The 13,933-nt window shown below is 48.0% G+C and overlaps 1 protein-coding gene across 4 annotated transcripts in view; it reads right to left on the minus strand.

Annotated features, from left to right (window-relative positions):
• The window catches only part of SH3BP1 (SH3 domain binding protein 1), a 75,573-nt gene that overhangs the window by 11,161 nt on the left and 50,479 nt on the right, over window positions 1–13,933 (minus strand). For all 4 annotated transcript variants that reach the window (XR_012868508.1, XM_075848327.1, XM_075848329.1 and 1 more), the window contains 7 exons: window positions 12,030–12,153; window positions 11,776–11,844; window positions 10,354–10,444; window positions 7,868–8,007; window positions 5,590–5,701; window positions 4,189–4,270; window positions 4,024–4,104 (listed from right to left, as the gene is read on the minus strand). Coding sequence is in view for 3 of the 4 variants with exons in the window: in XM_075848327.1 (XP_075704442.1) it covers window positions 4,024–4,104; window positions 4,189–4,270; window positions 5,590–5,701; window positions 7,868–8,007; window positions 10,354–10,444; window positions 11,776–11,844; window positions 12,030–12,153 (699 nt within the window). In the remaining variant the exon portion in view is untranslated. The remainder of the gene's footprint in view (window positions 1–4,023; window positions 4,105–4,188; window positions 4,271–5,589; window positions 5,702–7,867; window positions 8,008–10,353; window positions 10,445–11,775; window positions 11,845–12,029; window positions 12,154–13,933) is intronic.

The following is a 13,933-nucleotide window of genomic DNA, read 5'->3' on the forward strand; positions in this document are numbered from 1 at the left end:
CTTTGGACCCTCCCTCCTCTCCTACTGTCCTTCCCCCTGGTCTTGTCTAGTCCGGTCTCCCGGAAGGGACACAATTCTATACCGTTTTTTAGGCACTTTTATACACATGTAGTATGTGTATTTTTGTATCATTGATATAACTTGATTTTACGATCTGATGCTTTTGTAATTCTGAACAGTTTGTACAATCTGATCAGATGACTTATTGTTCGGAATGTATTTTGAAAACCTGTCAATAAAAGCAGTTGAAACCAAAGTCACCTCTAAACTGGCAAAGAGGCCTTCTGAATGAGGAGCCCCTACAAGAAGCCCCGTGGCCTCCCTCTGCTAGTTTGTGGTAGAGACTTATCCTCTTACGAGACACGTCCTCCATTCGCTCATCTAGCTCTGGTCCTAGCAGGCTTATACTCGAGGTTACACAGGCTATTTTTAAAGCAAGATCAGCTTGCCAGGGCTTGATCCAGATGGCTCCTCTGCCAGCCATTGAAAGTGCCATACATCTAGCCATCAGCTGGGACTGAGTTACAGACAAATCAGGGAGGGTCCACCGCCAGATTGACTAACTTGAAAGATGTTAGAACATCATCTTTAGAGCATCCCAAGTCTATATCTTCTTGTACACTCTGGAGTCACTTGCAAAATGCGCTGACAGTGTCATACTGGCCAATACAAAGCTTCGCTTGAGCAGCGGCTGCCTGGTGACCTTGCCTGGGGTCACAATCTACTCTTATTTCCATATGTTCCTTTAAGTTAGAACCATCTTCAGATGGAACAATGGTTCTCTTGGACATCTAGGCTATAGCCACATCCACCGTGGAGGTTGGGAGCCATTCTCGTTCCTGCTCCTGTTCAAGAAGGAACATCAATATAAACCGTCTATTTATGAGACAAAACTGGTACAATGCCCTTTTCTCCGAGGACATCAATGCTGAGAGGGAGCTGTCCACTTTGAAAGCCCTAGACTCCTAGAGGTGGATGCAATATTCTCTTCCCCGGCGGTCTCCTGGTCCTCTGACCGGATTGCCCGAATGAGTTTAGGCACTTTGTCAATATTCAAAAGAGCCGTCTTATGAGCATCTTCATCCTTCAGAAAAGAGGTGTCAACCTCACCAATGAGCCTCAGGACCAATATTTGGTATCAAACTGGCCGAAGCTCCCCTTGTATAGCGATGACTTCTGAAGAGAAGATCTATATTTATCCCTTATTAGAATAATAGCTGAACGCACAAAGTCCTTGACCCAAATTACTACGTCCCTTGTAGCAGAAGGCACAATGGTGACAATAGGGTGCTCATATCCACCAGGTAAAGAAGGAGTTTTGCATTCCCCAAAGAGAGGAAATCATCCTCCAAGAGATGTCATCTGATCTCCGGAGTCCGAACGAGATGAATAAATTACTCAGAAAGTATATAGCAGTAAAAGTGAGAGCCGAAAACTCCATAGAGATTGCTTACAATTGTACTACAGTAAATGAACCACCAGATGTAGAGAGCAGCGTAAATCAGAAAAAGGAGGAAAATACATGCAAACTCTTCCCAAAGGGGAGGAGAAAGGACTGAAGGAGACCCCTTAATGCAGGAAGTGGCGCCAAAGGGGAGAACCGCCCAAGAAACGCCTAGAGGAAGATCCCTGGAAACCATACTACAGTAATGGTCAAGTTTATTACTTTCTTTAGTTTTTTCCTTTTTTTCCCCACACAGACAAAAAGTTTAGTCCATGTACACATTCTAAAAAACCACAAAATTGGCAGCTAAAAACGGCAAAAAGTGACGCATTTGAAAAAGGAAATGAACACCGAGAAGGAAAACTGCTCGAAGACAAAATAGAATGAACGGAGCTCCGGAATAGCAGCCCCTGAATAAAATGTTCCATAAAGAAGGCGCAACAAAAGGAAACCGGAGAAAAAAGAAAAAGAACGGTTCTCTTAACACCGGAGTCTGTAATCCACCTGATCTACGCCATTGGGATAAAAACAAACAAACACAAGAGGTAGAGTTAAGGGGTTAATTTATACACAATCACTAATCAAAAATGACACCAGTCCCATCCGCCGGCACAAATCTCCGTCACTTCGCTGCTGTAAGGGACGTCAAACTACTCGGCAAGAGTGCGGGAGGCCAAAGTTTCCACAAGTTGTAGAATATTTGCCATTTGACATTTTTGGAATAAAACCTTATTCATACAGTGACATTTTTTCCATTCATTTATTGTGGGGGGGGGGGGGGGGGCTTTGACATTCAGTGTCGTGCAAAACAAAGAATCTTCTGCATAGATAAAGAATAGGTAGGAGTTCAAAAATCTCAGAGGTTCACGACAAACATGAAGTGCAGCAAGTATTGTGGCCACATTCACGGATGTGACGCTTTCTGTAGGACATCTGTAGCTTGCGCCCCCTATGATCTACGCACATAGCTTGGGGTCAGCTCGCTCCTGGGTGTCATTGGTGTTGTCACTGGAGCTTTATTAGGACCTCCTGTTAAGGATCTGCCAGGCACAGCGTCTGTATCTACGCCCATAGGTAATCAGTCTGCACCTGCTTCTATGTCTGTGAGACTGACTCCATCTTCCACCACTCAGGATGGCAGGCTTAGGAGTGGGAGAGCCTATCACAGCCTGGCCAGACGGAGCTAGCTCCCGCCCTCTGTCTATTTATACCTGCCTTTCCTGTTCCTCCTTGCTTGTGATTCTTCTCGTGTGGTTTCCTGGCCCTGCTGCAGCTTCTGTACTATTGTCCTTGCTTCATATGACCCCGGCTTACTGACTACTCTCCTGCTCTGCGTTTGGTACCTCGTACACTCCTGGTTTGACTCGGCTCGTTCACTTCTCTTGTTGCTCACAGTGTTGCCGTGGGCAACTGCCCCATTTCCCTTGCTTCTGTGTACCCTCGTCTGTTTGTCTGTCGGGCACTTATTGAGCGTAGGGACCGTCGCCCAGTTGTACCCCGTCGCCTAGGGCGGGTCGTTGCAAGTAGGCAGGGACTGAGTGGCGGGTAGATTAGGGCTCACTTGTCTGTTTCCTTACCCCGTCATTACACCTCCCCTGTAAGTTTTTTTTTTTTTTTTTACCAATTCATCTTTATTACTTTTTTACTTATTTTTTTCCCTTTAATCCATAGGAGTATAAAAAAAAAAAAGTTGACCAACAAGTACCGGCATCAGTTACATAGATCAACGCCAGTAATCCCCACACTACAAGCCTCACCCGCACATGGGAAACGAGTATAGTGATAGCATGTGAAAAATCATCATCATTTCTTTACCCTTATATTGCCTCCAATTCCGTCACCCAGATGTTCCGCTTCTTTGTCCTTATATTTGCAGGATCCTGTCCACGTTTCTCCCACTCTTCCTCAGTGGGGGGGGGGGGTTAGTACCGATCCACTTTTGTAATACAGAGTCGGGATGTATATAACAATCGATCGGGAGATGAGGTTCCTTTCCAGTGGGCCAGCCCCAGTCTCTCATATTCCACATTTCCCAGGATAAGCAGGACTGGATTTTTCTCCAGATTTGTAATATGCCGTTATTACTTCTCTCCCTTCCCCCGCAGATGGACAGGAGTAGCGTCGCGAGGATCACACGCCTGTTTAATGCTTGTGGAGTGCGATCCACGATGGTTCAGAAATGGAGAGATATTGGATCTGGAATACCCCGGAGATCTCTGCCCATCGCTTTACACATGGGACGACCATTCATCTGGACTCCTGAATTTGGTTCCGTTTTCCTCTTTTCTTTTGTAACCTTCTGTTTATCCCTGAAATTCCTCCCTTCTTAGTGTCTTTATCAGTAACTTGTACACCAACTAATCATTGGTATTACACCTATATGTATCCACGGTGCTTCGCACGGCGCGATCCATCTGGATCTACCCAAATATCTCTCGTCCCGGTGGATCAAATTCCCACTGTTGGGTTTCAAAACGTTTCATTTACCCACTAGAAAGAAGCGCTCTGCTCTCCATACCCCAAAATCTCCAGTCTACTATCCTATGGACGTGCTCGACATAAGATGATGCTACTTGTACCTTAGGTTGTTGTAGTTTTCAGCAGGAAGTTTCTGGAGAACCTCCCTGTAACTCTCCTGACGGGGTTCAGTCTCTTTGATGCTGGAAGACAATGCAGAGATGATGAAATGATGTTCTCCCAGCGGACGTCTCGCTCAGGACGGCTTGTGTTACGGTGTCCGGTACCTGGCGGCTGCCATCCAGTCATTGAAGAGTCCTGACGACATCAAGGGCTCCGGAAGCTCCCGGAGATAAGACTTTAATGCACCTACAAGGAGGTTTACAACAGAGGATTATGGGAGAGAATGCACCTCCAGACTCCAGATAGATAGAACTGGGTGGTAGAAGGTAGGACATGTGGCCAACAGAGGAATCGGGGACTGGCCACAATGTAGTCAGGTAATAAGCCCTTTGAAGTGGCAAGGAATTTTATTGCATGTTTGGGGCAATGCATCAGGGACAGCCACCCCCCACCCCCCCCCCCCCGATCACCTCACTGTCCAATCATAATAGAATTTGCATTACAGACTGGCGGGTGGCTTGGGAATCCAGACCTAGAGACTGAAAACATTGTGGGGGTCAGATCTAACGGAGTGCGTATCCACTGACGGAAGCGTCGACACATTGTAAGTGTCTTCTGTTGTTTATGTCATCTTATTGTACCTTTTTATACTTTTTTTAAGCACTGTACCTTTTCTATTGAAGCTTAAAACTGGAATAAGTTTGGCCCTGGTGTGTTAACCAGTGGTGTAGCTATGGGGGTTGCAGCATTTTTAAATGTGACCGGCCACTGAAGCCACGGGGGCCCATGTCCCCCCACACGACGTCTATACAGTTACTGTAGTAACTGGGGCCTATGGAGTAAACTACACTGGTCCCCGTTATTACTGCAGTAACAATATAACTTCCCCCCTCGTTCCTAATTCAGACCAGGGTGCAGTTCAGCGATGAGGAGGAGCTGATTCAGGAGTGCGGAGGGGAAGTAGAAGAATACTGATCAGGGGCAATAATAATACATTAGACCTTAGTAATGCCCCTGGCTGCTTGGACGGGTCACTTACAGGACCCATCGATACAGCTGGAAGCCGCAGGGCGTTGGCCATGAAGAGAGGTGGGGGGGGGGCAAAAAGGAGTTTTGCACTGGGACCCAAAGAGCCTTTAACTAGGCCCCTGGTGTTAACCCTCTGACTGCTGGAGAGCGATGTGAACGTTTCTGTTGGGTACCCATCAGCCCTGAAGCTCGGTAGGTGTGGACTTTGTTGGGGTGCGTTTTATGCTCAATTTGCAGCCTAACTAGGTGGTGAGTGGAGATAGATAAACCCCTGACCGTCGCACCCACGTCCCGCGCCGGAAAGGTTACGCTGAAAACACAAGAGAGGAAGAGGAATTTGCACAACTCTCTCTCTTTTTATAAGGTATAGTCTCCATTTGAAGTACAGGACTGAGACTAGAAACTTTCTAACTAAAACGATGTCAATTAAGAAACTATAGGAAAAATATGGAGCCACTCATCATTGGGACGAAGCTCTTTGTGTGCCCCATGCTACAAGAAAAGACCCAGCTCGTGAGGAGTAGGAATTTACTGACCTGCAACTGCATGAGGTTCAGACATGAATTCACCCAGATCACTGGCGCCGGAACCAAGACGAGCCTTGAGCTTCTTCAGGATGGACGCTCCTGCAGCCAATCGGAATAGACCCTGATGTACAAAAGTCACTTGTAAAACGGAGAACTTGCATCTGCTAATACCATTGAATCTAAACATCTCTATGTGGATGACGCTTTTAGAGAGAACCGAAGGGCAGCAATATCGGGGCAAACCGCAGCCAGAAGCTCTAGGTTAATTTGTACAAAATCTGGAAGATGTAATACTGACAACTTTTCTCAATCCAGTCGCTTCCCTATTGATTCTCCCTTTCTGCTGCATTTATCCATCGCCTCTTAGTCACCCTGCTCCTCCCCTATTTCCCCCTGCTCCTCCCCTCCTCCCGCATTCCCCCTGCTCTTCCCCCGTTCCCCCTGGTCCTCTCCTCCTCCCGCATTCACCCTGCTCCTCCATTCACCCTGCTCCTCCCCTCCTCCCGCATTCCCCCTTCTCCTCCCGCATTCCCCCTGCTCCTCCCCTCCTACCGCATTCCTCCTGCTCCTCCTATATTACCCCTGCTCCTCCTCCATTCCCCCTGCTGCTCCCCTATTCACCCTGCTCCTCCCATCCTCCTGCATACCTCCTGCTCCGCCTATATTCCCCCTGCTCCTCCCCCATTCCCCCTGCTCCTCCTATATTCCTCCTGCTCCTACCCTCCTCCCCCATTCCCCCTGCTCCGCCTATATTCCCCCTGCTCCTCCCCCATTCCCCCTGCTCCTCCTATATTCCTCCTGCTCCTACCCTCCTCCCCCATTCCCCCTGCTCCGCCTATATTCCCCCTGCTCCTCCCCCATTCACCCTGCTCCTCCTATATTTCTCCTGCTCCTCCCCTCCTCCCACATTCCCCCTGCTCTTCCCCTCCTCTCGCATTCCTCCTGCTCCTCCTATATTGCCCCTGCTCCTCCTATATTCCTCCTGCTCCTCCCCTCCTCCCGCATTCCCCCTGCTCCTCCTCCATTCACCCTGTCCCTCCCCTCCTACCGCATTTCTCCTGCTCCTCCTATATTCCACCTGCTCCTCCTCCATTCACCCTTCTCCTCCCCTATTCACCCTGCATTCCTCCTGCTCCGCCTATATTCCCCCTGCTCCTCCCCCATTCCCCCTGCTCCGCCTATATTCCTCCTGCTCCTCCCCTCCTCCCGCATTCCTCCTGCTCCGCCTATATTCCCCCTGCTGCTCCTATATTCCTCCTGCTCCTCCCCTCCTCCCGCATTCCTCCTGCTCCTCCTATATTCCCCCTGCTCCTCCTATATTCCTCCTGCTCCTCCTATATTCCCCCTGCTCCTCCTATATTCCTCCTGCTCCTCCTATATTCCTCCTGCTCCTCCCGCATTCCTCCTGCTCCTCCCGCATTCCTCCTGCTCCTCCTATATTCCCCCTGCTCCTCCTATATTCCTCCTGCTCCTCCCCTCCTCCCGCATTCCTCCTGCTCCTCCTATATTCCCCCTGCTCCTCCTATATTCCTCCTGCTCCTCCCCTCCTCCCGCATTCCTCCTGCTCCGCCTATATTCCCCCTGCTCCTCCTATATTCCTCCTCCTCCCGCTCCGCCTATATTCCTCCTGCTCCGCCTATATTCCTCCTGCTCCTCCCCTCCTCCCGCATTCCTCCTGCTCCGCCTATATTCCCCCTGCTCCTCCTATATTCCTCCTGCTCCTCCCGCTCCGCCTATATTCCTCCTGCTCCTCCCGCATTCCTCCTATATTCCCCCTGCTCCTCCTATATTCCTCCTGCTCCTCCCACATTTCCCCTTGCTCCTCCCCTCCACCTGCATCTCCTATATTCCTCCTGCTCCTCCCCTCCTCCCGCTCCGCCTATATTCCCCCTGCTGCTCCCCCATATATTCCCCCTGCTCCTCCTACATTCCCCCTGCTCCTCCCCTCCTATATTCCTCCTGCTCCTCCTCCTCCTCCACTCCTCCTACATTCCCCCTGCTCCTCCCCTCCTATATTCTCCCTGCTCCTCCTCCTGCTCCTCTACTCCTCCACTTCCTCCTATATTCCCCCTCCTCCTCTCCTCCTACTCCTCCTCCTCCTCCTCCTGCTCCTCCTATATTCCTCCTCCCCTCCTGCTCCTCTACTCCTCCTCCTCCTCCTATATTCCCCCTGCTCCTCTACTCCTCCTCCCCTCCTATATTCCTCCTCCCCTCCACTCCTCCTCCTCCTATATTCCCCCTCCTCCTCCCCTTCTCCTTCTCCCCTCCTCCTCCTCCTGCTTCTTACCTCCTCCTCCATTCCATACATGAGCAGTATTTTTACGCAGGAAGATATGGGCACAGCAATTTCACAGCCAAACCGAGAAAGGTGTGTTGCCAGAGGAACTCCATAGACATCTGCAGATATTTGCTTTATTGGCAATTGACCTGGAGGTAAACCATACAATAGACTCTGGTGAGGAGGGGCCACAGTATAAGGATCACATACAATAGACTCTGGTGAGGAGGGGCCACAGTATAAGGATCACATACAATAGACTCTGGTGAGGAGGGGCCACAGTATAAGGATCACATACAATAGACTCTGGTGAGGAGGGGCCACAGTATAAGGATCACATACAATAGACTCTGGTGAGGAGGGGCCACAGTATAAGGATCACATACAATAGACTCTGGTGAGGAGGGGCCACAGTATAAGGATCACATACAATAGACTCTGGTGAGGAGGGGCCACAGTATAAGGATCACATACAATAGACTCTGGTGAGGAGGGGCCACAGTATAAGGATCACATACAATGCAGCCTGGTGGTTGCTACATCAGAATATTTATTGCTCCGGTGGTTTCAACTTCTTAAAAAAAAAAAGCTCCACTCCTGGTGCATCACATGGTCACAGCCGCCCCCGTGCTTCAGATTGTGGACTCCACCGAATATTTCTTACCACAATGGCTGTAGTTAAAGGGGTTTTCCATTTTGATATAAATGAAGCTTCATCATTATGTAACGAACAGTTGGGAGACTTTATTACACGTTCTACGCCGGTTTTCTGGTGTAGAAAAGTTGCAAATGTGGCAAAAGTCACAATTTGCACACAAAAAAAATTGACTGGAGGCATTTGTGAAATCGCTTTTACATAACTAAAAGGTGGGGGAGGCAGGAGGGGCACGGGCCCATAAAGTGACGATTGGGATTCATAGTTGACATATTATTTACACTCGTAGCTGAATTAGATTTGACTTTCCGGAACGCGGACGGCAGGAGATTGGATTTATTTCGAGGTGCGCTCTTTAGAGTAACATTGGAGTCCACAACGACCGGCTTATTAAATGAACTCATGTGAATTTATATTTTTCACCATTTTCAGATTTCTACTTGCTGTCAGTGAATCTTGACCTAGTCCTGCTCACACAGCTGGTGGGTTAAAATTGTATCCAGCCTAGACAATGCTCGGAGAGCTAAACAGGATGGACTCCAAACGGATACATTTTGATTGTACTGATACATTGTAACAAACTATCAGGGCATGAAAGAGGTGTGCTGCTGTGATTGGATCAGAGGATTGTCTAGACTGGATACAATGGTTAACCTGTAGCAAACACCCAGATGTGAGAAGTGGAGTTTTCAGTCTTTGGATGCAAACATGAATTTTCACATTCCTTGACAACAAGCAGATGTCTTTTAAATAGAGGAATCGAAACATGAAACCTCTTTTTCATGAAAAGTTTTTTTTATTAAAACATGACAAACCCTATAGATATTTGGCCTCCTGGTGATCGTAACGACGCCGAGAATAAAGTTGCCATGTAAGGCTGCGTTCACATGTCGTTTTTGGCCCGGACATATACATTAAACATCGGCTGCCTCCATCGCCCATGAACTATAATGGCATCTGTTTATCGGATACGTCACGGACTCATGATCCTTTTTACTAAATAGAGTGAATAAAGGACCACCGGCGCGGCTACGGTGAACAATGTAAAGGCTGAGACCGGCATGAAAAGAAAGGATTTGATTGTAAATATCTGAGGCTACGCGTTTCAACACCAGACCGGCGTCTTCATCAGGCCGATACAGACTGTGCGCTTCACACACGCTTCTATACAAGGAGGTCCAGCATTGTACGCCCTTTCATGCCGGTCTCAGCCTTTACACTCTTCACATAGCAGCGCCGGAGGTCCTTTTTTCACTCTATTTAGTTACCGTTGACAACAAGCTCTTGTGCACGGACCTGGCAGCGGCTTCCTTACTTCTGTGACGCCCACCGGTGTCCACAATCCAAGGTGAGCACTTTTTTATCATCGAGTTGCTCCCGTATAACCTCGCTGTTATCTGCACTATGCGGCGCCGGGTCTCCTTTATTCTATTTTAGTTCATGATCCTTTTTAGGACTTCACCGTTAGCCGGACACCGTTATAGTCTGTGGGTGACGGCAGCCAATAACGGAGACGTCAGGAAAAGCTATGGAAGAACTCGTGTCCGTTTATTGGCCGCCTGGGACCGAATCCACACAGAGACTTTCATCGCCCACATCTTAAAAAAGCTGACGTTTAATGTCTTGTGAAGGCGGCGTCACCTGCTCCACTATTGCGGGCCCTTGTCTATTGTCATGTACGCCGGCCAGGGCGCTCTTTTAGCCTCAATGGAGCCCAATCAGCGCGTTGTGTGTAGATCAGGAGCTTTACCGACGCGCAAACAATAACGCAGTACTCGTACGGATACATACAAATAAAGTTATGGCTTTCGGAGCGCGAGGAATCAGAAACGACTCTCACCACTGTCCTTCAAGGTGTCTCGCAGCTCCCCAAGCGCCTCCGTCAGATGAGCCAGGGACTTCCTGTGATATTCCGCCTGCAGATCCAGGAGCTGGAGACAGAGGAAGAGAACTGACAAGAGATGTCCGCGCGCACGGCTCTGCTATACTCCGCACCTTCACACATAGTCTAACCCGAACCATCAGTCTTTCATATCTATTTACTGTGTGGTATTGCTTCCTGTTATCAGCCATTTCAGGTTGGCTGTAGTGCAGAAACCTCCCCTCCCCCATGACCACTACTTTATGTGATATCTCCAGTGCAGAGAACCAGACACCTTTCCATCCAAGTAAAGGTGGATCTTAGAGGGTGGACAAGAAGGGTGTAACGGACGTGGGCGCGGACCGCCGCCTCCCCCAAACCTGCCGATAGCCACAACCGCAGACCCCTCTCATCCTGCCGACGACTCCCTCCACGGAGACGCCAGCACATGCGGCCGTCCTGCCCTGCAGTGACCACTAGGGTGCACGCGAGCTCGTTCCCGGCTTTAAAGAGCCAGCGCGCGCACATGTAAAGAAATAACTAGTTCTCCACAGATCACCCTGGACTATAAGAAGGCCCCTGCCCTGTCACTCCTTGCCTGAGCGTGGTTTGTCTTCCTCTGTTAGTCTTGCTAATGGTCCCTTAGTCATATCCTGTTCCATGTGTTCCCGTGCCCTGCTACCTGTATCCCGTGCTGTATTTGTTCCTGGCCCTCTCTAGTGTTGGAGTCGAGTTGTGCCCTCTACCACGTCTGCTGTGTTACTCCACGTCTGCTGTGTTACTCCACGTCTGCTGTGTTACTCCACGTCTGCTGTGTTACTCCACCTCTGCTGTGTTACTCCACGTCTGCTGTTATCTGACACGTTTTGCATCACCTGCCGTCAAGATCCCACCTGAGCCTAAGCCGCTGCCACTGTCCTGACTATTACAGGTACCCTGGTGCTGGGACTTTATATTGACTTGGCACACTGTTCTTTGGCCAGCTGCTACTCTGCTACAGTGGGTTAGTCCACACACCCACAGATCGTGACAGTGGGTTAGGTTTAATATTTATGGATCCACTCCAGGTTTTGGCAATAAGGGTCAGGGGTAACCACCGTACGATCACCGTTCTGCACGGCACTTGACTGGCCCTTTATTTCTAGTTTTTCCTCGCACACCCCAGTTATTTACGCACGGTTTGTTTCCAGTATTTATACATTGTTCCTCGCACCCCATATTCTCCACTAGGAGTCCAAACAGAAATTGTAGTTCTCAGCCATTTCATTTTTCCACTACAGGTTATTAAATGGAAGTGATTTTGGAGGTGTGGCCTAATTATGGGGGTGTGGTTAACAAGAGCGTCCATGGAAACAGCGTGGGAGAAGATTAAATATGGAGACGAACAGGAACGTCACGTACCCGAATGAAGTAATTTTCATACTCGGACTCCTTGGAACTGAACTGATAAAGATCAGATAAATAATCATCCTGCACCAGAAAGAGAGAATTACGGTGAAGAGCAATAATACGCTGCCAACTAGTGGTCATAGATAACAAGTCATGTCACAGATAGACGGAGCAGAGGAACAGGGGGTGGGGCGGGGGGTGAACGGACGAGAAGCGAAACATACAGAAGCTCCTCAATGACTTTCTTGTCCTGATCTTATAATGACCTTGGTCTGGTCCAGTCGCCGCCTCAGATCCTCCTCTTCCTCCTTCAGACTCTCCAGCTTCGGGGCAGAAGAAACGCTGCCGATCCCCGGACTGGCCGACATGTTCTTCTGCGCTTGAATCAGCCTAAAATAATTGATCAAAACAAACCATTTCTGCAGCTTCTGAGTATATATATATCCTCCTCGCCCGCGACGTACGTAGAGCACAGAACACCCATCATACCGACCATTAACGTGAACGAGAACATCAGGAAAAGTTCTATATTATTCACAACATCAACACGGAGGAGACGGTCAGACCAAAGCCCAAATATCTGCAAACCCTAAACATTACAGTGTATATATATACCAGCCACACTCACCTATAGAAACACCGCACTCACCTGTATATATATATATACCAGCCACACTCACCTATAGAAACACCGCACTCACCTGTATATATATATATACCAGCCACACTCACCTGTATGTATATATATATATATATATATATATACACCAGCCACACTCACCTATAGAAACACCGCACTCACCTGTATATATATATATACCAGCCACACTCACCTATAGAAACACCGCACTCACCTGTATATATATATATACCAGCCACACTCACCTGTATGTATATATATATATATATATATATATACACCATCCACACTCACCTATAGAAACACAGCACTCACCTGTATGTATATATATATATATATATATATACACCAGCCACACTCACCTATAGAAACACTGCACTCACCTGTATATATATATACCATCCACACTCACCTATAGAAACACCGCACTCACCTGTACATATATATATATACACACCATCCACACTCACCTATAGAAACACCGCACTCACCTGTACATATATATATATATATACACACCATCCACACTCACCTATAGAAACACCGCACTCACCTGTATATAATACACAACCACCGCACACATCATCTCCACTCACCTATAGAAACACCGCACTCACCTGTATATATATATATATATATACCATCCACACTCACCTATAGAAACACCGCACTCACATGTATATAATACACAACCACACACACATCATCTCCACTCACCTGTATATAATACACAACCACCACACACATCATCTCCACTCACCTGTATATAATACACAACCACCACACACATCACCACCACTCACCTGTATATAATACACAACCACCGCACACACCATCACCACTCACCTGTATATAATACACAACCACCGCACACATCATCTCCACTCACCTGTATATAATACACAACCACCACACACATCATCACCACTCACCTGTATATAATACACAACCACCGCACACATCATCTCCACTCACCTGTATATAATACACAACCACCACACACATCATCTCCACTCACCTGTATATAATACACAACCACCACACACATCATCTCCACTCACCTGTATATAATACACAACCACCGCACACATCATCACCACTCACCTGTATATAATACACAACCACCGCACACATCATCTCCACTCACCTGTATATAATACACAACCACCGCACACATCATCTCCACTCACCTGTATATAATACACAACCACCGCACACATCATCACCACTCACCTGTATATAATACACAACCACCGCACACACCATCACCACTCACCTGTATATAATACACAACCACCACACACATCATCTCCACTCACCTGTATATAATACACAACCACCACACACATCATCTCCACTCACCTGTATATAATACACAACCACCACACACATCATCACCACTCACCTGTATATAATACACAACCACCGCACACATCATCACCACTCACCTGTATATAACACACAACCACCACACACATCATCTCCACTCACCTGTATATAATACAAAACCACCACACACATCATCACCAC

The sequence above is a fragment of the Rhinoderma darwinii genome, unplaced genomic scaffold, assembly GCF_050947455.1.
Source record: "Rhinoderma darwinii isolate aRhiDar2 unplaced genomic scaffold, aRhiDar2.hap1 Scaffold_35, whole genome shotgun sequence".
Classification (NCBI taxonomy): Eukaryota; Metazoa; Chordata; class Amphibia; order Anura; family Rhinodermatidae; genus Rhinoderma; species Rhinoderma darwinii.